Genomic DNA, 26079 nt, shown 5'->3' with positions numbered 1-26079 from the left:
CTCCCCTCCTCCCTCCCCGCACCTTCCGCAATTAAAGCCGCGCCGCCGCCGCCGCGCGCCTTCGCCGTATTTTTAATACGTGGTTCATTCCCCAGTCAATGTTGCCATACGTAACATTATGCCGTTACCCGAATTTAGGGAACAAGAAATAGAGATGTCACACTCATGCTAAAATTATAAATGCAAGTTAGTTATCTATCCATCATGCATTCACGGGTCCATTCCTCGCTGTACCGATTTTGATGAAATCTTGAAGAGATTTTTGTTAATGACCCGAGACTAGCGCGGGCGGAGATGCGATCAACAGCTAGTAATATTCAATACTCTTACTATTGATTTACGCCCCTATAGACACAATATTGTAATAGGTATAGGTATGGATAATAGGACTTTTAATAGGTACCTATAAATATTTTGCTTATGTATTTCGTTTACTAAGGTTATAATAGTACATTGTTCACCGAGAAATGAAAGTCACAGATTCTAACGAGGGTGTCGTTGTGACCCGAGACGTCAGTAAAGGGCCGCAGACACACGAGTTTCACAACTCTCCATCGTACTTGATTGAGTGATACATATTGCTTTAAACGACACCTGCCTACGACGATAATAAAAATAATATAATAAAACACAATGTCTAACACATACCTACAGAATTATAACAACGTTCATCAAATATTCACATTTACAGTACCTATAGTTATTTATTCGTATTTTTAAAAAGTCGAATCATATTTTTTACCAGTCTAAATAAATAAATAAATAAATAAATAAATAAATAAATATATTAGGACAAATCACACAGATTGAGCTAGCCCCAAAGTAAGTTCGAGACTTGTGTTATGGGATACCAAAACTCAACGATACTATATTTCATAACAAATACATATATAGATAAACATCCAAGACCCGGATCAATCAGAAAAAGATCATTTTCCATCATGATCCGACCGGGGATCGAACCCAGGACCTCTCGGTTCAGTGGCTAGAACTTTACCACTGCGCCACCGAGGTCGTCGTCTGTCTGCATTAAAAATACATATTTTAAAAAAAAGAATACTCATTGCTGTTAATAATATTGATGTAAATGTCTTGTATGTACAATTTATTTCGTTCGACCGGGTTATAATAATTCCCTAAGGGAACAATGGATTTCATACTATTTTTCAGGCCGGTTTTTATTCGACTTAATTACGTGCTTTCACTTATAAGTTCAATAGTCATTAATTAAGGAACACATTCTTTCAGATCAGGTGTCATATAAACAAACAGATCATTTGTCCAAGGACTGATTATATGTATGTATGTTGATTCTTACTTACATTTACCTCATTATGTATAAATTTCAAACTACCATTGATGGGTAAATTTGTCTTGAGACCTGGGCACTCCTTATGGAAATCCGTGATAGAACACGACACGATTGTCAACTCAGTCAATTGTTTTGTTTCGTTCGCTTTTCATTGTGAATCAGTCAGTCTTCGTTGGTTTACGTGTCGTACTTATCCATTATTTTTTCTTTTTTGTTTATCTGTGGTTGCATCATTGTGCTTATCTACTGGAGGGAACCTTACCGGCTGAACATTGGTTTGCTGTTTCGTGGTGCTTATCACGAACCTTTTATTGTATTGTGAGTACCTATGTACATCCATAATTCCATACACCATTGGGCACCATACCTACTAATATTACAAAAAGAAAATATTTGTGTTCATGTTGTATCAAAAAACTACTGGGTCGCTTTTGATGAAAGGTACAGAGATAGATAAAACCTTCAGGAGTAACAGACTACTTTTTATTATGGTTTTACCCGACGAAACCGAGGCGGGTAGGTTCCTATATCAATGTTACATACACAATAGACATAGATTGAATGATTTTCTAAGGGTTTTTTAATATGACTGCCATAGGTATAATGAATGTCATCAAAAATAAATTTCGATTTCCGTAACGTATCATGCATTCGCCGTTATGCCAGGAACTAGTTAGGTGCCTACTTACCTACATACAAATAATACATACAGACATTATATTCATATGCCACTTAGTACCTAGGTACATACATAACTTTACAAAACTGCGCATCTTGTACCAAATGCGGCGCGCCATTTTGTTAAACTGTAGCTGTGACTGTAGGACTCTATCCTCTATCACAGCATCCACACCACACGACCGGGACCGTTGGTATTTTTTTCGTAATTTCACCCATTGCAGGTAAGTTTGAAAATAATTGTCTCTCAGTTTCCTCATAACCACAGACCACTCAATCTATCTAAACAATTGTACCTAAATGATTAAGTGATTGTTCTCTTTCAGGCTATTAGAATGGAAGAAGATATTCTTCCGTCCACGTCTCGAAATCTCCGCCCAGGTATGTTCCAATTTTTTCCTAATAGTTTAGGTAAGTAGGTACCTAGATACCATCGTCGTCGATATTTTATAAGTGAAAAACACTCATCACGAAATCTCATAATCACGAAGTCAATAAAGAAATTTGGTAGGAGATTAGATTGTGACTAGTGTAAGTAGTACTGAGTAGCAGTAGTGTAGTAGTGAGAGTAGATTGTGAGTAGTGTAAGTAGTAGTGTGACTAGTGTAGTAGTTTGTGTGTAAGTAGGTACCTACCTACTTAGTCACAATCTACTCTCCTGCCAGGTACCTACCTAGCCTATAGGTGACATTCGCTAAGAAATAATTTTTGGATATTCCAGAACAAAGGGGATGAAATTGGGTTGCAACTTTTATTTCGAGTCTTTTCTAGGAAGGCAAATTAGGGCGCGCGAAGCCGCGGGCAAAAGCTATTATAGGTATAAAGTAACATTTACAAATAAAAACAAAGTTTCTAATCCCAATATAGGTAATGCCTACTAACGGCTAACAGTTTGTACCTATGTTTGTTAGTAGGTACTTCTTCGCACTAAACGGCTGGGTCAATTTTTATGAAATTTAGCCTATTACCTAATAGACTTTAGATTAACACGGTTTATCCCGGGGATCCGCGATTTCCATAGGATTAGGTCAAACATTCTGATAGCCATAGCACTTTATACATTGGCTTTGGACAGATGGCTTTATTACACCTACCTACATAAAATTAAAAACGTAAGTAGGTTTTTATAGGTATTTTTTTCAATTAATTATTAGTTACAACGATCAATAAAATGCGGGTATCACCGCGGGTTGCATCTAGTTAAATAATATTTGGCATATACGTGTATATTATACCTATATGAACATATATGCTAGACTGTATTCTGCTAAAACTAGCTTGGTACATGTACAGGTAGTTTAGGTACTAGGTACTTAAATTTTATTTTGTTTGCCTCTTTTAATTTACACTACAGGGGAACCTTTACTTAATCAGAGAGGGTACCGTTAATACTCAGTTACCGTTAATACATTTACCGTTAATACTCAGGTAGGTATGTACTACGCTAAATGTTAAATAATATTTGGCATATACGTGTATATTATACCTATATGAACATATATGCTAGACTGTATTCTGCTAGAACTAGCTTGGTACATGTACAGGTAGTTTAGGTACTAGGTACTTAAATTTTATTTTGTTTGCCTCTTTTAATTTACACTACAGGGGAACCTTTACTTAATCAGAGAGGGTACCTACTGTACTACCTATTTAAATTTCAGGATTACCACCTGAGTGGGCTAATCAAGGGGCACGTCCGAAGAGCGGTACAAGAAGACATCAATACCAGACAAATAGACCAAATGGTGAGCAATCCTCAAAATAAGTAAATTGTTTGTTACCTTACATTAATGAAGAAACCAATTCAGTCAATTATGAATCCAAATCTGTGGAAGCGGCATTTACCGTTAATACTCAGGTAGGTATGTACTACGCTAAATGTGTGCGGCGTCGGCGGTTCTCCTGGAAAATGTATACTACCAACTCAGTAAGGAAACACTTATCAAAATAATTTATTGTTTTATACAAGCTGTACAACAAAGAACAGTATCCCTTGATTACATGGACCAATTAATATCCTAGCTACCATACTTAGTTACGTAAGTACAAAAGGTACAATGTATTATTGTGTTAGTCAGAATATATTTTTAGAACTTGTTTACCCCTGCAACTAAGTACCAAAATGAAATGTTTGAGTAGGTACCTATTCCATAGTACCTATACCTACCAATAGTGTACTATATGATGCCTATGTTGTGTTACAGTTTGTATTGAAATTTGTCGGAATGGCAGCCGATTGATACCTATTATCCTTATCTACCGCACACTGAAAATTATAATGATAACTAATGATAATGATAACTAATGAATTGTTATAATGACCTACCGTCTGTAGAATGCATGAAATTAGTAGATACTCCGAGTACTTATTAAATCCATGGTAGAATTCGGTTACTTTAAATTTTGACCTGACTTTCTCGTACCACAGACTATTTAGTCACTTACCTATGTTGCAGGTATTTTAATGCTATAAAGATAATGATGGTAACTAGGTATAACTTCGAAACAGAATTATAAAAATAGATTATCAGAAAACTATCGAAACGAATGAAAAGCAAATGAATATTATGTAAAAATACGAAATAAAAAAAATATATATATTCTCGCTAACACTCCTTTTACCTACTAAGTAGGCAATTATCATGTGGACAAATTCAAATATAAAAATTTAAAATTATAAAAATAACATAAAAACCCAATTTAAATTATATATATATATTTTAGGTCAACTTGTTTTTCCAGGAAAAAATGCGGTAAACAATTTTAGTAGCCCTCGGACTCAGCAAAATAGGCAAAATGGCCCCGAGTTTGGTGTCCAAGAGAGATTACGGCAAGCCCAGGCCCAGGGTAAAGGCATCCTAGAGCCCACTCTGGCTGGCTACAGAGTAACAGGTACTTGTAGCTTAGGCCAGTTTCAATTGTTACATTAAGGTATTAGATTAAGTGATCTTTGAAACATATCCATGGATTTAACTTTAAAATATGAAAGATGATACGAATAATAATAATAATAATCTGTTTGGGTATTGTCACAGTACAGCACGGCTATGTACCTATCTGATTGTGCATTTAATAAAAACAATTTAAGATTTGACTTTAATGAAGTGACAGATTTTGAGTTACTAATTGGAGGCGGCAAATTGTTCCAACATTTTGTGGCCGCATAACGAAAGCTGCCACAAAATGCCGTACTGTACTAATAAGACAGGAGCAATTCTCATTTTAACCAGTAGTTTCAGATATTAGCGTGCGCAAACAGACAGATTTTTACCGACAGACCTACTTTATCTGCATATATTAAATGTACAAACTTTTTTTTACTGTTTTGTTTTATGTAAGTAGGTTTCGATAATAATAATAATATTCTTTTTTTAAAGATAAGTTGTATTCATTTGGTGTTGTAATGTGTTGTAATACTAATCATACCAAGCGAGAAATGTATGTGTGTATAACATAACAAGGCAATAATATAAATTTTGTCAAGTGCAATAATTTTCCTCTTTTAGGTTATGCGAACAAACCATCTCATGGTCAACAACGAGAGGGGATTAACAGAAAGTTTAATGATAGAACTCGTCGTCTCCCGCAGTTCGCAACTTTGCAAGATTTGGCTAACTGCGACGATAAGGACATTCTTGGGAAAATAAGCGAAAAACAATTATTTTTTTTCAACCTATTTAAATCGCCTATAGTCCTTAACAAGCCGGATATATTCATACTGATTTTTAAAATATTAGCTAAAGTTTGCCGATCTTCCTATGACGATTTGAAGTTAAAACTTCTTATTAACGTATGCAATGAATCGTTTGTTGTGCATTTACGTAATTACTTGTCAGACTTGCCTGATGGCGTAAAATCAAGAAACAGTCTATATTGGAATAACCAAAATGAGTTCTGGCAAAATTTTATCACGTTTTGCACTACTATAATAAACTTGTCTCCATCAATAGCTTTAAAAATGTACCGACCTTTGATCTATAAAACTTCAAACAAATGTTTAGAGGAGTTGAATGAACAAAATGCATTCAAATTATCAGCTGAGGATACACTAAAATTAATTGAATTACAAGAAAGGTTGACCCAATATGAAAATCAAAATGAGGTAAGTCAAATTATACTTTTACCTAATATTTCTCTATATATTGTTTGCAACTTTTCCCGTGTGAATTTCTCACGTGAATAATGTTTTTTTAGGGTGAAAGTTTTACCCTATGCCGTATAGGATATATGTATGTATGTCCCACCTTCGCTCGGGTAAAACCATGATTATTATTATAAACCTCAACCTTCCACAATGAAAGCCGTACAAAAATCCGTCTGGTAGTTTTTGTATTTATCGCGTTCATACAGACAGACGTGACATGGCGACTTCTTTTTATAATATGTCAGGATGTCACGTGTTAATAATATTATCCATGATTTAGAATAACAAAACGCAAGCGATCCGGATTGTCGATGAAGCAGTGGGCGAGCCTCCGGAACAATTCCGCGAGTTACCGATCATACCCGATCATCACTACCTGATGCGGCGACCCTACTTGCGCCCAAACATCGTAGAGGGCCAATACCAAGATGTGGAACATTATTTAGATGTACAATTTCGCTTATTACAAGAAGATTGCTACGGTCCTCTCCGTAAAGGAATATGTAAGTTACCTGCTGTTTATGTACACAATTCAAAAAACTACCAAATGACTAGTTACTTACTGTACTATTGAAGATTAACTCTCCGAAATGCGTTTGCGGTGATATGGACCAAATGGCTATAGACAAATGGACTAGCCAAAAATAGTCTAAGTAATGGCTATTTTAAAAAAGATAAGTATGTTTGGTTACTTTTATGCGTGTTTATTACTGCCAAATACTGGTGTTTCAAGTTCTAATCGACTATTGCAGAATTATCACAGATCTAATTTTTGTCGCCTTATTGGTTCACGGAGATGTCCTCGTGAAAAGTAGTATACAAGTCAATATTGAATGATGACGGGAAAATAGGAATTTTCCCGTATTACATTCCTAACCTAAATGTATCTTTATTTGCAGTACAATATTTGGAAGATCCTGGACGGGGAAAGTTTGATAACATACGGTAAGGTTAATTTCGATTTTTTTAATAACATTGTCTCGGGGATCCGGTGATAGCAGAAACTAATTTACTTTATGTTTTAACTATCTGGAAAAAATCAAGAGTTACGTTTACGTTAAGAGTTTAGATTAGGGCATGCATTTCGAAACTTCATAGTTTCGAATTTCGGACTATTGGCACCTTTAGTTTCCGAAATTTCGATTTTTTTTAAAACTATTTGACCGCATTTCTCTCTATTCAACTGATTCCGTCCCGAAGTAACGCTGGCGCGCTAATAATAATAATACAAAACACGCGCTCTGCTCTGCCTGCTCCGCTCTGATTGGTTCGACGGCCTCTCAAGAGGTCGTCCCCAACTGTCGCGCGCAGCTCCGCGCGGTCTTCCGCCCAGGCTGAGCAGACTTCCAGTGTATGGGCGTTCTCGTCCCAGCATCCGTCGCAGGGGTGGCAGGTGGCAGACGGCTCACGACCCGCTATTCGTCACAGATACCCCCCGAAGCAACCATGCCCGGAAATCATCTGCGTCAAGCGGTACGAGAGCGAACCGTGCTGCCTCGCCAACCACTGGGCCAAAACTGGACGGCCACCTCGACAGTACTACGCCCAGCAGTGGGCTGTTCCAGCCTGTGGCTCAATTTCTCGATGCTGCGCTGACACAGCTAGTTGCAGCGTCATGCAATCTCCCTAGGTGCCTCCTCGCGCCATTCGAACATTCCCTTAGTTGCGACCAATAACGCCTCTCGATATGTGGCACATGTGCCAGTCGTATCCGATGTTCCACAGGAGCGGTCCTAATACAGAACCCTGTGGAATACCGCGCGTCATTGTAATCTCCTTCCAACCTTCTCGAGCAGGGAAGACTATCATCCTGTCTGAGAAGTAGTCCTGGACGATCCGGCGCAGATAGGACGGCACCTCGTGATAACGGAGTACCTCCATAATGCAATGCCAGGAGAAGCAATTGAAGGCGTTGGCCATGTCCAGAGACACCACCACGACCACCACACCCTGGGAGACCGCATCCTGCACCATGGACTTCACTCTCAGAACGGCGTGGACGGTTGACCTCTTTCGGGGAACCCGAACTGACAATCCGCGAGGTCAGGACCTAAGCTCTCCAGGTGCTCCACGAGGCGGTCAGCAGTGACTCTTTCCAGCAATTTGCCTGCATCGTCGAGCACGACGATTGGACGAAAGCCAGACGGGGAATACGCCTGTCGTCCCTCCTTCCGTAGCAAGACCAAACGTCTCGCTTTCCACGCCTTGGGAAACCTTCCTTGCACGAAACAGACGTTAAAGAGTCCCTTCAGTCGCTCCCCCAGGAAGTCTAGGGCGAGGACCAACGCTCTACTCGGAATGTTAGTAACAGGATATCAGACTATTCCATTACTAAGGTGTTCCTTGAATTTCGAAATTTCGAAACTATTGAACCTAATTTCATAAGCCAATTTCGAAACTGAAAATCTTTGAAACTGTATGCCCTAGTTTAGATGAAGAAGGCATAAAAATAATAATATAGACTTGTTTAATTTTCAGAGTATACAAAAATATAAAATTCCGAGGGCCATATGTTTCAGAATCTAAAGTAGGTATTATTGTAGCGGTAGATAACAGGTCCAACAAACGGTTTTTCAAAATTAACTGGGCCACTAGCAAGCGGCTTTTGTATGGATCCCTGCTCGTCCTATCTAAAGATAATTTCAAAAGATTTATAGTTGCGACAGTACTGGACCGGGAAGAAAAACTGTTGCAGCGTGGTTTGGTAAGCATTGCCTTTTGTTATGATTGTGAATAACAATCGAAAATATAAAGATAATTTGAAATAGTTTGCTTTTAAATATATATGTTTAGTCCAGGTGAAACTGGAAAGGAAAATCTTGTTTATATGTGACTAGCTGTGCCCCGGGGTTTCGCTCCAGTGGGAATTTTGGGATAAAAGTACCCTATGTGTTATACCAGGTTATTTTCAACCCGTGAACCAAATTTAATAACAATCGGTCCAGTAGATAATTCGTGAAGAGGTAACAAACTTTCACATTTATAATATTAGTTGGGATGTCATAAATCGTGATTTGTTCTTTACACAGCTTCCTATCTGCATCGTCAACAATGATTACGATGGTGATTTAAGCATTGCTGAATCATACACTTTGATAGAGAGTGAAGTATACTTTGAACCTTACTACCATGTCTTAAAGGTATTACAAAGTCAAAGATTCCCTCAACACTTAGCCATGCAGGACTATATAGTAAAAGCGCAAGTATGTTTTTAAAACATTTTTTCTTGTGTATGTTTCCTCATACCTACATTGTTAACATTTCATCTAATCAGCACCTACTTTCTTTGCAGCCTTTGACAAACCCTCCACAATATTTGACAGACAATACGCAGTACACAATAACAGTGAAGGACTATATGAAAAATGTTACTAATATATTAAAATTTAATGTGTTAAAAGAGGAGACTTGGCCGTCCGCAGATGAGCTGTGTTTAAATGAAAGTCAGTATCGAGCGTACAAGTTAGCTCTGACTCACGAGTTCACCGTAATCCAGGGGCCACCAGGCACTGGGAAAACATATATCGGTACAAAAATAGCACAAACGTTATTACAAAGTTCACGACATTCAATGTTGGTTGTATGCTATACGAATCATGCTCTCGACCAATTCCTAGAAACCATTTTATCATTCACTAAGTCCATCGCCCGTGTCGGCAGTCGTTCTAAAAACAAAGCAATGGAAGATATATCTTTACAAAAATGGCGAAGAGAAATTCGTCGCCTTCCAAGTTATTCATTGTACCAAAATGAAAAAGATAATTTTAAAAGAATTGTAAATGCGATGAAACGATTACAAGAATATATCAATTCGTTAGATACTGGACTTCTCGATTACTCCAGCATTACACAATTTGTCCCAGACAGCAAAATTTTGGCAAAAGTTTATGACAATTGTCAGAGCGATATTATTACCGAATGGTTATTTGAGCGTATGCCTAGAGCTAACTTTGTGATGGTTGAGGAAGAGCCCAACAGTGCATATGGTGATGTGGATAACACTGAGAGGGCTCGTGTGCAGTTGGAGGACGATTTAGAAGATGATGCAGACTTTGAGCTTGATGATGAAATTTCTTTACAAATGTCGTTTAAATTAGAAAATGCTCATAGCCAATTAAAGAGTTTGATAGCCAAATGCAGGAACAATCCAAAACCAGAAAATACCATAAAATGGCAAATGGAATTAGAAATTTTGAATTCAAAGATACAATTTTTCAAAGTAAGTTTTTACGGCACCAAAATAATGTAATGTTTTGTCTTACGTGTAATTATAAATTCTTCTTGGTTTACTTGTTTACAGGCCATGAAGAACTTATACACTGATGATGGGAGAGAATACATCCTCAGGGGGAAAAATGTTGCTCGCATGAAGAACGAAGAGCGCTGGGCCACTTATTTCTCATGGACCAAAGTTATACAGAACCATATACAAAACAAGTTTAACCAATTATACGTAAGTAATTATTATGTATATATTGATTTCTTAAATTATGTATTGTTTAGATTAGGTAAATCAGTTTATTATTAAATACAATGTACAGCTACAGTATGAGACAAACAACAAATCGTACGAAGATGCTCGCATGAATTGGGATCGCGAAGTACTGGAACATGTCCGAGTCATCGGAATGACGACCACGGGAGCGGCGCGCTTGCAGAAAACTATACAGGAACTGAAGCCGGCCATCGGTGAGTTGAGTTTCTCTCTCTCTCTCTCATCCGAGTGATTTCCCAGTTCCTTCGTCAACCCGAATGTGAATCAAACAAAGTGCGGCCTTGCCATCGTTCAGGATGAGATTATGTAGCCATTGGTCAAAAATTAAGTACGACGAAGATCGTGTGATGTGGCTAAGCGTAATAAGTAAGAATGATCCATGACCAAGGCTACATAATGTTATCCTTCACGATATCAAGGCCGCACTTTGTTTGATTTTTTTGTATTTATTCTAGATAGCTTTTGCCCGCGGCTTCGCCCGCGTGGATTTCATAGCAAAATCTTAGTCATTTTTTATCGCGTTACTCTGTAAGACTGGCAACCATATATGATTTAAATTCGCATTTTTTTTCTCATCTTTACTTCAATTTCCTGTTTCCCACTGCGTGTCTCGTACCATAAACTTGTCCAATCCCGCTTATTGCTATGTAATGTAAAGTAGATATCCCGTACCGTTTCCTACATATTGTGACATCATGTTTCTTGCAATGTGTCCCGTCCCGTTTCCCACTACGTGTCTCCTTTCCATTTCCCGCTCCGACTCCCACTCCCGCTTTCTGTATTTTCCATGACGTTTTACGTCCCGGTTTTTAACTAACCACAAACGTAAATGAAACATTTTTTGTATTTACTATTACTGTTATTTACTACAAAAAATAAGTGTGCTAAATTTCAGTATTTTTTATCTTGAAAATTGTATTAAGTCCCATACAATCTTTCATACCCCTTTTTAAGGGGTTGAGGGTTAATTTTCAGAAAAATCTGAATAACCTATTCATTACTTTATTGTAAACAACAAAATTTTCAAAAGCTTTTATTTTATCAACAGTGATCGTGGAGGAAGCAGCCGAGGTACTCGAGCAACATATTATTTCCTCTTTAACTTCTAACTGCAAACACCTTATCCTCATCGGTAAGTTGTAACACTTTGTAATTCAGACTGTTTTTTTATTTGGCTCACAAACACACATTACCGAGGCAAAAATCATATAAACTGTCTAAAATCACAGAACCAATTGGCTGGCACATACATTAATTTATTGTCACTCGTTGAATGCAACATGATCTACGTAGGTACGAGAATAAATGCTTGTGTTAAAAATTTAATTTTTGTAAAAACTTTTTCATTTCATATAAGTAAAACATCGAGCATATCAAACTTGAAATATTTTTAGGTGATCATCAACAGTTACGGCCTTCGGCAGCCTACATGAAGCTGGCTAGAGACTACAACATCGAAGTCTCGCTGTTCGAAAGGATGATTCGTAACAAAGTAGCCAACCAGCGTTTAAACGTGCAACATAGGATGCGGCCGGAGATTGCGTCGTTGATCGTGCCGCACATCTACCAGGACCTGGTCAACCATCCGCATGTGCAGAACAAGCCGCATGTGCGAGGTGTATTACGTAATGTTTTCTTTCTTTCGCACAACTTTTTCGAGCAGGTAAGCATGAGGAAAACTTTGTAGGCTATTGTAGGAAAGTTAGGTAGACACGCGCTCTAATGCCGTGTTCAAACTCCCTTGATATTATTTACTGTACGTAACGCTACGGCCACATTGAATCAATGAACGGTGGCTATAGAATGTCTCAAGCAATAAAGAATTACAATAAATAGGACCAGGGTATATGGCAAACGAATATGTGTTCTCTCTTTTTTTTATCGTATCCTGTACATTGAATATATTTACATAAAAACAAAATTAGGCGATAGAATTTGAAAAAAACTGTCTGTACACACTTTGTTATATAGCTATTAAGCCTGGGTATGATATAGGGTATAAATGATTTTGATAACTGGAACACCTGATGGAGAACAATGATAGTACAGCAAAACTATAGGAAATATAGAAATTACGTCTCAACAAAAGTTGTTCAGCCTGATGAGCATTTTCTGTTGAGGTATAAAAATCGAAGATCTGGAACACCTGAAGAAGAGTCACAATGGTCCACCTAAACTATAGGAAATATATATTTCAGTCGTATGAGCATCTTCTGTATAGGTATCGTTACGCTTTGTCTGTACAGTTAAATTTATCTAATAATTTTGGCTCCTTACCAAGGTACTAATTTGGTAAGGTGCAGATTGTAGTCAACTGTATATCAAGTTACCTTGCATGTAGGTCTATAGGTACCTGTACCTCTATGGTGCTGGTATTAAAAGCGAAATCGCTATACTTAAATTTGAATACATTGATGTGCGACAATTATAAATAAATAAAAAAGAAAAATATACCCAAGCGACAATTGACTGTACCTACTCTTTATGACAGATCTTAATAACGAATTGACAAATACTTTTAGTGATTTCTAAATGCCGCATACAAAATAAAAATATTACTTAGAATAGTTTGTGACTGCACATTTTCTCGGCATTATTTTTAGGAGGCAGACGAAGGCTCAAGCCGAACGAATGAGAATGAAGCAGACATAGCTTTGGGGTTAGCGAATTATTTGATTCAACAAGATTACACCCCCGAAGATATCACTATATTAACAGCATATTCTGGCCAAATGTTTTATATGAGAAAGGTAAAGTTAATAGTGATAAATTTATACAAATATCCGAGTATCATATTTTAAGCTTTAGATTTTTTAATGATGTAATTTTTCAGCAAAGAAAATTATACAGACATTTGTCCAATGTAAAAATAACAGTTGTGGATAACTATCAAGGAGAAGAATCCAAAATAATTATACTATCGTTGGTAAGGAATAACTTGGAAAATAAAATTGGGTTTTTGTCAACTGAAAATCGGGTATGCGTCGCATTATCGAGAGCTAAAGAAGGTATGGCTATCAGTTTATTCACTAATTATTTTGTGCACATGTCTACTTGAACAGAAAGACATCTATATATAATTATTTTTAAGTAATTTCTTGTCATGTCTCGAAGATATGGAAAAGACTTTCCATATCTTCACGCGTTCAAAGCGCGCGATATAATTTGTCTAATTTAGGCGTATTTAGTATACATTGCTGGTTTTTTATTGCGGTAAATAAAATATCTCATACAAACTACGGAATGCATTCGCGTCGGCATTTGTCTGAATTGTGCGATAGTAGCTGGCAATAGTTACGATATTATACTGTTAATAACGTTGACACATTCACCATATATTTAATTTACAGGATTTTTTATACTTGGAAATATGGACATTCTTAGAAAAAACTCTGAATTATGGGAAAAAATTGCTATCACTTTGGAAAATATGGAATCACTGGGGACCAGTATGAAATTAAAATGTGAAATTCACCCAACACAAATAACAACGGTAAGTAACTACAGAGTTGGGCTGTACATATTATTTTTAGGGAAGGTTCCAAATTTATCAAACTGAGGCCTGACACGGCTTCGCTAGTGTAAAACCATAATAAATTATACACATACCTACCTACCATCCTCTTCAGAATCACACATATCTTATCATCTACCTATATTGCTGAAAACCATTAAAAAAGATTCCGGGTAGTTTTTGAGTTTATCGCGTTCATAGAGACAGACAGCCGCTACTTCTTTTTATAATAAGTATGTAAGGATATGTTTTCTCAGACAACATTCCTGAGATACTTAATTTTAAAATTCTCTAATCTATGTAGACAAACTCGAGCATCGAGCGTACACGTATAAAGTTGAAATTTACACGAAATATCCAAGCCCGAGATGATCAAGATGATCCTTGAAGCTGTGAAAAAATGAAACTGATAAAAGTCAACTCGATCAAAAGATTTCACAGGAAACTCATGGTACCCATTGACCTAGAATCATGAAATTTAGCATGAAGTTAGCATTTAATCCGGACCCGTGCTTCACCAAAGTTCTTAACCTGGGTGAAGCACGGGGACTTCTAAGGTCCCGTACTCCAACTGATGACGTTATTGTCCCTTAGTACAGTCAAGTAAATAAAAAAATACATAATTTAACAAATATTTAATCAATATGATTTATTTAGTGCCCCATGATCGTATTGCAGAAGGATGGCAATTTACAAATTATGTAATTTATAGCTAGTTTAAAAAAAGGACTTTAAAAATTTTGGGTCAAAAATTCTTTAATCTTATTTAAAATTTTATAACTTATAAATTTGTACTGAACCCTCGGTGTGCGAGTTTAACTCGCTCTTGACCGATTCATGATCACTTTTAATCCCCGACATAGGACCAGATTGGTGTTATTGGGTCTGTCTGTGCTGTCATATAATGTGGTTAAATCTTTTTTTTTTTTTGTTTGATAGTCTCTTTATCCCGCGGCTTCGCCCGCGTCTATCACGGAAACATTAAAGATGAAAGTTTGTCTTTTCTAATTACTTATACAATTTTAAGAAGTTAAAGATATAACAAATTTATGTATATAGAAACAACGTATATATAAATTGTGTTGGATAATGAACGAAATGTATAGGTACTTAATGTTTTTGATTCACCCTACAGATCGAAACTGTCAAAGATTTCGACAATGTGCCAGAAGGGGGATGCCTCCTGAAATGCGGCTATGTCTTGGATTGCAAGCATTTGTGTCCCCAATTGTGCCATACGTATGATCGAGCACATGCTTCTATTGCTTGTACCGAAAAATGTGAGAGGTACTGTCAGAGTGATTTCAAGCAATTTATACCATAAATAATTAGCGCTTTGCTAATATTTTTTTTATCTACAAATTGTTAATCATTTTAGAATATTATGCGAGCGGAATCATGTCTGTCCCAAAATGTGCAAAATAAAATGTGATCCATGCATGGTACCCATAGAAAAGAGGTTACCTTGTGACCACGATATGTATTTGCCGTGTCACCAAAAACCGGACGATAAAGAAAAGGTCAAGTGTTTATTCAACGTGGATGTGACTTTACCTCACTGTGGGCACCGGGTAAGGAGAGTTATAGTTACTTTTTACAAGTGTAGGTCCAGCATGTAATCATTATAACCATAATAAATGATCCACCATGCGGGCCCAATTCATAATCATTTCTTAATTTGAACTTGTTGGAAATAATACTATGCGTCCTATAATGTAAATTATTTTTTTAAGAATATATCAATAACTAAAATATGACCATTGTTCCAGATGAGAAAGCAATGTTATAAGGATGTACGGGAAGTAAAATGCATATTCAAATGCGAGTTCCGTGTACAAACATGCGGGCACGTGTGCATGCTGATGTGTCACGTCACTGACGACCCCGACCATGAAAAGGTTAGTCATATGTTGAGGTCAGGAATCTCTCTTTCCAAAATGTCATTTGGGTTAAAAATGTCCCGTTTTAGATTTTTCTCTCGTCTGCGTTTAGCTTTTTGTTCTGTTTTATTTATTAGTATTATATAGGTCTATATATCGTTTAGTAGCAAAACTTTAGCCAATCTCAGATTACCCCCAATTAGGCGCATGTGGTTGTTTATTTTTCAGATCATTAATTTAATTACTTTGCCTTATCTGATCGAATTCTATGTAAGTATATTGCCAAAACAATGTCGATATTCGATGGCGCATGGGTAATGTAAACTGGTGCGGAATACTCTATTGCTGGACTTTAGCTTTTTGCCAATATTGTGTTTATTTTTATTTTCAGTATCTTTGTGGAAAACCTTGCGCCAAGGCCAAGAAGAATTGCACCGCTGATTTACTAGGAGACCGCGGACAACACCAATGTCCCAAAATGTGTTATGAAACTTGCGACAACTGCACCGTCGAGGTCAGAATTGCTCATTTAAATTGTGAATGAATTAGAACTGGTCCAGTGGCTAAGAATCCCGCATGTGATCGAGAGGTCCCAATGTCGAATACTATTCGTATTATATGTATACTAAGTAATCTGACTCATGTATAGTAAGTACTTAGTTTTCATGGACCACCACTTGCTTCTGGTAATAAAAAAACACCGTGAGGAAATCTGCACACTAGTTGGCTATTTAGTTCATTAGTTCGTATGCGCCACTAGATAAATAAATAAATATATTAGGACATATCACACAGATTGAGCTAGCCCCAAAGTAAGTTCGAGACTTGTGTTATGGGATACTAACTCAACGATATCATATTTTATAACAAACACCTATACAGATAAACATCCAAGACCCGGGCCAATCAGAAAAAGATCATTTTACATCATGACCCGACCGGGGATCGAACCCGGGACCTCTCGGTTCAGAGGCAAGAACTTTACCACTGCGCCACCGAGGTCGTCAAATAATAGATGGCGGTACGTAGTCATAATAATTAAAAGTAATGAAAATTGTCACGATGCCTTTGTTAGGAATGAAATCTCACACTAGTGTTAGCAATAATACTCACTAAGATAGATTTTGTAATGACTAAAAACTATCTGCAGATTCATTTTCGTTATTAAATGTTCAATTAACCCCAAATTTTATTTATTTAGGTAAAGAAAAAGAGATCGTCTTGCAAGCATTCGGAAGTGGTGGCTTGCCATGAGAACGTTGACGACAAGCCGTGTCTTAAGAAGTGCGCCAGAAACCTGCCCTGCGGTCACTTCTGCCTTAAGAAATGTTTCGAACTCTGCGGCGATTGCTCCATTAAGGTACGAATGTTCTATAAATTGTTTTATAATATGGAGATACCGGAGTGATTATATATTATATGGAACGAAAATTGTAACTGTAAACTGATCGCGTCATCACAAGTCATCAAAGCTGCCACCAGCTGAAAATGAGCGGTTGAACAGCTTTGTCTGAGCAACATCGAGCTGAGCTGTTACCAATTTGTTTCTGTGGCCAGGCACTCAATGGCACACATTGCATGTAGATTAGCTACTAGATAACGGTAGGTACTCGTAAAAGTATGTCATATCCCTTTAAAAAATATTTCACAAAATTAAAAAGTATAAAATCTTGCACCAGTGTTGGTTGCACTAAAACAAGAATAGATGGCAATAACTGTTACAAACAACTTAAGAATATAATAATTTGTAATATACTCGTACTAAATTACCCTACTACATGGAGACACGTACGATATTCATTATCTAAAACCGAAATCGAAACTAATAAATGGCGTAGAGAGCGAAATTGAACATGGCATAAATAAATCGATTTTTTTAAATGACAGGTTACGAAACCCATTCCCGAGTGCAAACACGAAGTGAAGATAGAATGTGGCAGATCGCCTCAGCGAGAAGATTGCACGGCGGCGTGCGAGCGCACGCTGCCGTGCGGCCACGTGTGCGCCGCGCGCTGCGCCGAGCCGTGCGCCGCCAGCGCCTGCGCGGCCTCGTCCGACATCGCTGTCCCGGCGCCCTGCGGCCATCGGGTCGCCTTGCCGTGCAATATCGCGTCGCAGTGGTCACGCTTACCCACAGAAGGTAGGTACACTTAACAAGAACGCTACTATGTACCGCACGTCACGTCACGTCGTAGTCAGTACGACGCGACGAATAGTTACATCTTTTATCTGAGCCTTATTTCTCATTTATTTATTTACTAGCTATTGCCCACAACTTCGTAAGTGAGTAAAAATCCGTAAATACAGGGAACCTACATGCCAAATTTCAGCTTCCTACGCCCAGTAGTTTCAGTCAGTCAGGAAGCCGCGGGCAAAAGCTAGTTAGCAGTAGCAAAATTTCAGTAATTTTTTTATCGGGTACTCTGTAAGACTGGTAAATATATATTATTCAAATTCGCATTTTTTCTCATCTTTAGTTCCATATTCTGTTTCCCGCTGCGTGTCTCGTCCCGAAACTTGTGCAATCCCGATTCTTGCTATGTAATGTAAATTAGATATCCCGTACCGTTTCCTACATATTGTGCCATCATGTATTTTGCAATGTGTCCCGTCCCGTTTCCCACAATATGTGTCCTCCCCATTTCCACCTCCGGCTCCCACTACCGCTTTCAGCAACGCGTGCCGTCCCATTTTCCATGACGTTTTACGTCCCAGTTTTTATTAACCACAAACTAAAATTAAACATTTTTTGTATTTACTATTACTGTTATTTACATTATATTTATTTTCTTTTGTTATTAACACGTATTCATTACTTTGTTGTAAACAACCAAAATCCATTTTCAAGTCCATCCTTCCATCAATTTTTAAGTCACTAACTTCAACGGTGTAGAACTTTCATATTTACAGTTTTGCACCCCTTTCACCCCCTTCGGAGTAGAATTTCTAAAAATCCTCTCTTAGTGCTCACCTACACTCACCTACATGCCAAATTTCAGCTTCCCGCCCAGCAGTTTTAGGTGTACGTTGTCTGTCAGTCAGTCATTCTGTTAGTCACTCAGTATTGGAAGAGTTTTATACTGATATATTGATACATACTGCGCCCACTCTCTTCTGTTATCCTCTCTCACTACCCAAAGGCTGGCTGGAAGAGATTGCTTAAAATAGCAATAGGCCCACCATTGGTCCATATGTATGCACAATTGTATTATTTTGTACTAATATTGTTTTTATGGGCAATAAATATATTTTGCATTTTGTTTGGTAGCTTCGGAGATTACCCGCCTCAAACATACAAACTCACAATCGCTTACCTCTTTATAATATTAGTATGGATTTGTGAGAGAGACACCATAGTGTGATTTAGAGATTTAAAAGTTTTAGTGGCGCCATCTCATTTAGTCTGAGCGAAACCATATCGCGTGTTTAAAGTCTTGGTGGCGCCATTAATCATCTTTATGATCAAAACTAAAATATAACAAAATGAATTTGTAAATTGATACCGTCCAATTTTATCTATCCATCCATATATAATATACCTTCCAATTATATGACTTTCATCGATAAAAAAAATATATTTATATTCTGTTTATACCTTTCTACAAAAATTTTAAGTAAATCGGCTCCGTGAATTGTTATTTTAATTTTCCTACAGGACCCTCCTCATTTTCCAGGATGAAATGTCTATAAGATGTTAACCCAGGTTTCTGAGGCATTTTTGATTCATAATTAGTTTTTCAATTATCCTATGGGAACCTGACCATTTACCGGGATAAAATGTGTCTAAGATGTTAGCCCAAATTTCAAACAAATCAGTCCAGTAGATTTCGACTGATGCGCATTCAGACAGACAAAAATTTACAAAACTATATTTTCGTTATCTATATCAGTAACTAAGTATATTCCATGGAGAATTTAAAAAAATGTAATGTACAAATTTGGCCTTTTTCAATGTTCAATTTACCCCGATGTTAACCCGGTATATAAGGTATGTACATACCAAATTTCAAGCAAATCGGTCCTGTACATTTCGAGTGATGCGCGTTCAGATAGACAGACAGACAAAAATTTCCAAAACTATATTTTCGTCATCTATATCAGTAACTAAGTATATTCCATGAAGAATTAAAAATATATATCCAATGTACAAATTTGGCCTTTCTTCAATTTTATTATATGTATTGATGATTTATATATAGACACATACAGATTAACAGACATAACATCCAAAACACTTGCATGTTAGTCAACACTAAATTATAAACTAGAAATTGTGATTAGATTACAATATCGAATTGGTTAGATATTTTTCAAAATCATTATTATATTTATAAAATGTTAGTACAATAAAGTCATGATAATAATAACACGTCATACAATGAAATTAATAGTATTTAAATAGGCTAATACATTTTGGACAAATACACTTATAAGAGCCATTGAATCTGTGACATTGTGTTTAACGAGCATGTCACCGAGCAGTCGCTGGGCTCTCGGCGTGGGCGCGTTCCGGGCGTTCCGGTGTAGCGAATGCGCGCTGCTCATGATCCTTATCCCAGGATTTTCTTCCCCACATCGCCACATCTTACATTCTTACATCCTTATTTGTCAGTCCATTGGCGCGCATGTCGCCCGACTTCAATATAAAAGACGAAAATACCTACATATTTTCTTCTAAGAAGTTATTGGTGGTTAGTGGTTTTCAAAGTGTGTTCCGCGGAATATGATGGAAAATAATCAAAAATGCCTCGGGCAGAATATTTTTAACATTTAATTCATTTAGCAAAGTCATTATTTAAAACTGTTAAAATATAGTCTACCAGTACTGAGTATATTAGTACATAAACAAGTTTTCAATTAATAATTTTAATTCTACAATTTTTTCCGTCTTTAAACTAATATTTTGCTTTTTTTTTTCAAATGCATCTTTTTCCTATGTCAATTAATATCAGCTTGTATTTTTCTTGCAACTGCTTGATTTTAAGCGGGCCATACGCTAATATAGTACTTTACATATTTCCCAACAGATCGGAACAAAGTGCTTCTAAAGCATTGCGCGGCACCTTGTAATCAGACTCTGAAATGTGATCACGTGTGCAGCGGCACTTGCTCCCAGTGCTTTCAAGGTCGTATCCATATGCCTTGTACACAGACCTGCCAGAAGATCAACATCTGCGGTCACAGGTACAGTAGTCTCACTCTATAAATTCTTAGGGCTTTAAACTGAACACCCATAGTTTTCGTCATGTCTGTCTGCAATTTACACAAAAACTATTGGCACTTAGGTACATAAAGCTGCGGTTGGGTATTCAAATTAATATTCAAATTAATATTTGGCGTGTATATACATATTTATTACTGTACATTCATCGTTGTAACTTCAGATAGGGGGAGATCCTATACGTACCTAGAATGTATTCTTAAATTTGACAGTTGCGAAGAGCCTTGCAACCAGATCTGTCCTCCGTGCAAGAAGCCCTGTGAATTGAGCTGCGACCATTCCAAGTGCAACCGGGTGTGCGGGTCACCGTGCACGCCGTGCCAGGTGACAAATTAATTTTCCGCTCAGTTTATAGACTGCCATTGTTGTCGCCTATGTTTGACCTGGGGACATTATCTACATTTATTGAAAATTTCATCAAAACAGATCGTGAAAGCGTAACAGTCAGACAGACTTTCGCATGTATGATATTAGTATGAAATTCAAAATATTTATTTTAGACAGAGTCCATATGATATGATGAACAATATCAATTTTCACTAGTGTTAGCAAAAACAAATAATACAGCGTGAAGCCGTACAACAATAAAAATGTGTATGGAAGTAAGAATGTAGGTACAATCGTGGTCAGGTTTATCCCAAGTTATATGGGGCTGAATTTCACGAGCGTTTTGAACACCCTACCATTGACTATCATTAGTGTTTATTAAATTGTACCATACACATTAATCAATTTATATATCCTATTTTTAAAAAAAAGTAAAGTACTGGTGCAATGTACATTTTATAAATGTTTAATTTTTAAAAATGATCCTTTATTAAAAAATTAAACGCTACACGCCGCGCTCAAACAGTCGTGAAATTCACCCATGGGGGATTCAGTTTTTCTGCTCCCTTACTGTACTTATACATTGTAGGAAAAGTGTACGCGGGCGTGTGAGCACGGGGCGTGCGTGAACCGCTGCGGGGAGGCGTGCAGCCGCCGCGCGTGCGACCGCCCGTGCGGGCGCGCGCTGCGCTGCGGTCACCCCTGCCGCGGCCTCTGCGGGGAGCTGTGCCCCGACGTCTGCCGCCTCTGCCGCCCCGACACCTTCCCCAAGGACTTCCTCGGCTATGACTTCGATGAAGACGCCAGGTACTTTACAGGGTTATTTATTTATTTAAGGTAAACCAACATTATTATTTAACAGTATAAAAAATGGAAATACATCATAAATTCAAATTCAAAATTCTTTATTCAATTTAGGATGATATACATCACTTATTGACGTCAAAAATTACTTAAACTAAGTCTACTGCCGGCTTCCAAAGCGCAGGTGAAGAAGAAGCGGCGCAACAAACTTCACCGCAGCCTTTTCTCCAAGGACGTCAATTAACAAATATAGGTCTTATATTAAAAATTAGGAGGACGAATTTAATTATTTATGTGTTCACTAATAATAACAAAAGTAGGTAGAAAATGGTGCGAATAGACTATAAAATCTAATTACTATGACATAGTAAATATAAGAAAAACAAAAAAAGAAAAAGTAAGAATACTTGCTACATTATATGTTGTCTACAAAACACTAATTTCATGACAGATAATAAAAACAACTGCTGTTCAGAAAATATGTGCTTAAAACTAATTATTGTAAAAGTGCATAAACAAACAATGCTCTCACTCTACTAGGGTTACCAATATGAACTTAAAATATTCGTACAAAACCTTTTCGCCGAATTATTCGTCCTTGCTTGGAATTTGCTAAGAAGTCCTTTATTTACAGGTTCATACAGCTACAAGATTGCCCCCACATTTTAGAAGTTGACGACATGGATTGTCTTATGACTGGCGACACAGCAACAATTTCGGTTCGGGCGTGCCCATTTTGCCGCAAAAGCATTATCAGCACACGTCGCTACAAAGACTTGATAAATCATCAATTTAATACAGACATCAATCTTATAAAGCGAAAAATCTTTGGCGACCAAAATATGATAAATAACTTAAAGAAGGAATGTGAAGAAGCTATACTAAAACTTCCAGAAAACATTATAAAAGGTTGGTACATTTTGTTATATTTAGATATTGTAGTAAAAAGTTAGTAATTCATTTTTAAATACGACTGTTTGAACGCGGGGTGTAGCGTTTCATTAGTGTCGCACATTTTTTTTAAAAAAGAATCTTTTTTTTTAAATTAAACATTTATAAAATTAACATTGTACCAGTACTTTACTTATTTATAAAATAGGATAATTATATACATATATGTATAACAAATAATTTAAGTTATGTAAGAAATTAAGTTTAAAAGTAGCCTAGTATGAATATTTATGGGTATTGAAATGAATGCATAATTATATAATATCAATAGTTACCTATTTAAAAATGTTACCTATTATAAAAATGTTATTTTCTCGGATTATGTACCCTTTTATGCATCATTGTTATTTTTTATTTCAGAAAACAAGATTTATCGCATGGCCAGGAATGTTGGTATACCCTATAAGCGAAATCCTTCATTGTTAGACCTGGAGATGAAATTAATATATTTTAAAATTTTGGACATAATTGGAGAATATTACTCAACCTATATTAATGAAAACTTGACCGCTTTCGAGCCTGAGATTTTAGAACATGTTAAATTTATTTGTCAGTCACTTATTAATAACTCTAACAAATTAAGCGAACAACTTCAATCTGACATAAACAACGAGTTAATGCGCATGTCCTCATTGATTCAGCTTGGACAAGTTGTGAATCACCAGACTTATGTGCTGTGCAATAAAGAACTCGGAGTAGTAACTGCGTTGAATGCGGCAAAGAAAGTAATACTCAGTTGGTATGTATTTGATAGTAAATTAGCCGCGCAGTTGATAGAGAACCTACAAGATACATTAAAACAATCAAGCAAAGTGGTTACTCAAAAGGAAAGAGCGATGATTGTGAAAGCCATGGACATGACAGCAGGTCACTGGTTCAAATGTCCAAACGGTCATATATACTGCATAGGAGAGTGTGGTGGTGCGATGCAAGTCAGTAAATGTAACGAATGCGGTGCGCCTGTGGGAGGAACACATCATCAACTGCTGTCCAGCAACAGTCACGCTGGCGAGATGGATGGATCTCAATATCCCGCATGGTCTGAACAAAACAATATGGCTAATTACCAAGTCAATTTTTAAAATATTCATTATTCATATAATTTTTTTTATTCATTTAGTATTATTACAAGATCCTAATTATTAAATTTTTGACAAGTAATAAATGAGTGTATACTTACTAAAGTATAGTGTTTTTTGCCCATATTAAAAAAGTTATCTGACTAATATATAGTATTTTTCATCGTCCACCACTTGCTTCCGGTGAAGGAAAACATCGTGAGGAAACCTGCACACTGGTTGATTATTATTAACTTGTGTGTGAAATGGAGAAGGCAAACCACTCCATTAATAATGCCAAGAAAGTTGTTGTGTGTGTTTCATTCCACGTAATGACCACGACCCTCAGCCATGAGGAATACGACTATGAAGAAGACTCACTCGTACATACTAATTCCATGGTTATATTATATGACACCTACTAGTTATTCTAATCTTCTTCAAATCATAATTATGATTACCTACTTGGGAAATTATTTTTAGATAATTTAAATAAAGCTTTTTGTTGCCTCAGTAGCCTCAAATCTACCATGTCTTGATAATCGTCTAAGTACAAAGTATATTTGCAGAAATTTTGGAACGTCAGTCTGCACCCATGAACTATTTAGATGATAAACTTGGCTATGAATTTTAAAGGCGAACGCTCGAGAAGGACGAACGCTCCTTCTGAAATTAGTTGGCTCCAAAAAACGTCGTTTAGAACGCGCTATTATAGGCCTAGTTTTGATTGCGGATGTCCATATAACAACTATTCCAGTGGCAGTCCAACTTTGAACAACACATTCCTTTGGGCTCTCCGTGGCATATGTAGTATGTTTATTGAGCCAAGTTGAGAAAAGTCAATTTTATTGATATAGATCGAGAGGCTTTTGGATGCTCCAAACATGATTCTCTTTCAAGAGTCTCAAATAGTGGGATCTAGACGATGCAATCTTGGAACGCTGTGAAGCTAAACGCTCATTACGATCCGGTCGACTTTCTGTCAACCATCTCAAGCGTGCGCAGAAATCACTCAGATTGTGCTAGCCCCAAAGTAAGTTCTAGACTTGTGTTATGGGATACTAACTCAACAATGCTATATTTTATAACAAATACATATATAGATAAACATCTAAGACCCTATCAGAAAAAGATCATTTTCCATCATGAGCCGACCGGTGATCGAACCCGGGACCTCTCGGTTCAGAGGCAAGAACTTTACCACTGCGCCACCGAGGTAGTCAAATCGATGGTCATCGATCGTTTTCGAGGCATAGTTTTGATACCTTGGCAAAAGAAAAATGTATTGTTTTATTCGAATTGAAAATCCAAAAGCTCCTATGTGCGTACGTATTTCGAGTTTGATAGATATAATTTCCCGGCGGACATTCGAATCGACATTGCTTTCCTTGTGGCGCCATCTTGTATCAGATTAAAATTGAAGCGACTAAGCTTCTATATTCAATGGTGAAAGTTCGATGGCGAGAGTAAAATAAACTGTATTTTTTTCTAACAAAAAATAATTTAATGGGAACTATCATTATTATATATTTGACGATTTCATTTAAAATTTAATGAGTTCACATGTGGCGTCATCTATTATCAGGAAGTAAAACTAATTATCCGTATTTTTCTTATAGAAATTTTAAGTAAAATTTTCGAAATTAATACTTATACAATAAATAATTACAAATTTGTTTTTGAAAATTCAACCTA

At 36.8% G+C, this 26079-nt stretch overlaps 1 protein-coding gene across 2 annotated transcripts; it reads left to right on the top strand.

Moving 5' to 3' along the window:
• The first annotated feature begins 1429 nt into the window (after nucleotides 1-1429).
• On the top strand, nucleotides 1430-24551 carry LOC128674566 (NFX1-type zinc finger-containing protein 1-like). Of its 2 annotated transcripts, none has more exons than XM_053753206.2 (28): nucleotides 1430-1630; nucleotides 2317-2371; nucleotides 3652-3735; nucleotides 4733-4882; nucleotides 5497-6092; nucleotides 6415-6637; nucleotides 7034-7079; nucleotides 8613-8838; nucleotides 9164-9337; nucleotides 9427-10353; nucleotides 10435-10587; nucleotides 10676-10823; nucleotides 11678-11761; nucleotides 12024-12292; nucleotides 13233-13379; nucleotides 13463-13637; nucleotides 13980-14122; nucleotides 15279-15430; nucleotides 15522-15714; nucleotides 15913-16041; nucleotides 16415-16537; nucleotides 17225-17383; nucleotides 17911-18163; nucleotides 21051-21207; nucleotides 21457-21568; nucleotides 22161-22378; nucleotides 23010-23284; nucleotides 23687-24551. In XM_053753206.2, exons 2-28 carry the CDS (start codon nucleotides 2326-2328, stop codon nucleotides 24406-24408), a joined length of 6084 nt encoding a protein of 2027 aa, XP_053609181.1. In that variant the 5' UTR covers nucleotides 1430-1630; nucleotides 2317-2325; the 3' UTR covers nucleotides 24409-24551. The 2 variants fall into 2 exon arrangements, with proteins under 2 accessions (XP_053609181.1, XP_053609182.1); XM_053753207.2 differs by lacking the exon at nucleotides 1430-1630 and adding an exon at nucleotides 2147-2214.
• The last annotated feature ends 1528 nt before the right edge of the window (nucleotides 24552-26079 follow it).

Source organism: Plodia interpunctella, chromosome 13, assembly GCF_027563975.2.
Source record: "Plodia interpunctella isolate USDA-ARS_2022_Savannah chromosome 13, ilPloInte3.2, whole genome shotgun sequence".
NCBI lineage: Eukaryota > Metazoa > Arthropoda > Insecta > Lepidoptera > Pyralidae > Plodia > Plodia interpunctella.
Note: the sequence above shows the minus strand (reverse complement) of the source record. Positions and strands in the feature narration are given on the sequence as shown.

Excerpts from the sequence above, each read along its gene's own strand:
- LOC128674566 (XM_053753206.2), top strand. The coding sequence starts at position 2,326 with ATGGAAGAAGATATTCTTCCGTCCACGTCTCGAAATCTCCGCCCAG. Across the intron at positions 2,372-3,651 it reads GTCTCGAAATCTCCGCCCAG|GATTACCACCTGAGTGGGCT; the intron begins GTATGTTCCAAT and ends TTTAAATTTCAG. Across the intron at positions 9,338-9,426 it reads ACTATATAGTAAAAGCGCAA|CCTTTGACAAACCCTCCACA; the intron begins GTATGTTTTTAA and ends CTTTCTTTGCAG.